General features: G+C 58.3%; 1 protein-coding gene across 1 annotated transcript in view; it reads right to left on the bottom strand.

Moving 5' to 3' along the window:
* Nucleotides 1-138: 138 nt before the first annotated feature.
* GUITHDRAFT_114473 (hypothetical protein) overlaps nucleotides 139-745 on the bottom strand; it is a gene marked incomplete at both ends in the record, with an annotated part of 2,961 nt that continues 2,354 nt past the window's right edge. Inside the window, 3 exons of the mRNA XM_005826430.1 lie at nucleotides 139-152; nucleotides 298-421; nucleotides 561-665. Coding sequence (XP_005826487.1) covers nucleotides 139-152; nucleotides 298-421; nucleotides 561-665 — 243 coding nt within the window. The remainder of the gene's footprint in view (nucleotides 153-297; nucleotides 422-560; nucleotides 666-745) is intronic.

Here is a 745-nt window from a genome sequence, read left to right as displayed (position 1 = left end):
CCTCTTTCCTTTCCTCTCCCCTGTCCCCTCCTTTTGTCCCTCTCCAGCCCTCCTCTTTGATCGCTCCTCTTTCTCACCTTCACTTCCAACGCCTCAACTTTCGCCTCTACCGGAGGCTTCACTCGCTCCCTCGCGTCCTCACACCAGGCGTCCTGCGGGTTCACAGACTCGTGGATCTCGCTCACTCCTGCTCCCTGAGTCAGGGAACCTCCTCCTCCTCCTCCTCCTCCCCCACATCCTCTTTTCCTCCTGCTCCTCCTCCTCCTCCTCCTGCTTTCGCATCCTCCTCGAGTTCACCGATCATGAGCAGCTTCAGCACGAAGAAGAGAGTGTCTTGCTGTCCTGTCGAATTAGCTCCCAGCAGGTCCATCGCGTTCGCCATCTGCCGCTGCACGTAGAGCTTCAACTGCCTCCTCATCACCTACAGCATCATCGTCATCATCGTCGTCGTCATCATCATCATCATCGTCATCCCTCGTCCTCTTCCTCTTCCTCTTCCTCTTCCTCTTCCTCGTCCTCTTGCAGTGTCCCCTTCAGCTTATCTCCAGCTGGGACCTGACCTTGTCAAACTCGGAGGGGCCGAGCTCGCCGCGGTCGTTGAGGAGACTTCCTTGGATGGTCATGACCTCGAAATCATCGCGAGAGAGCGAGATGGGAGGCCGAACCTGCGGCTGCTGAGAGGAGAGGAGAGGAGAGGAGAGGAGGGGGGAGAGGAGAGGAGGAGGAGAGGAGAGGAGAGGAGAGG

The sequence above is a fragment of the Guillardia theta genome (genome assembly GCF_000315625.1).
Source record: "Guillardia theta CCMP2712 unplaced genomic scaffold GUITHscaffold_75, whole genome shotgun sequence".
Lineage (NCBI taxonomy): Eukaryota > Cryptophyceae > Pyrenomonadales > Geminigeraceae > Guillardia > Guillardia theta.
Note: the sequence above shows the minus strand (reverse complement) of the source record. Positions and strands in the feature narration are given on the sequence as shown.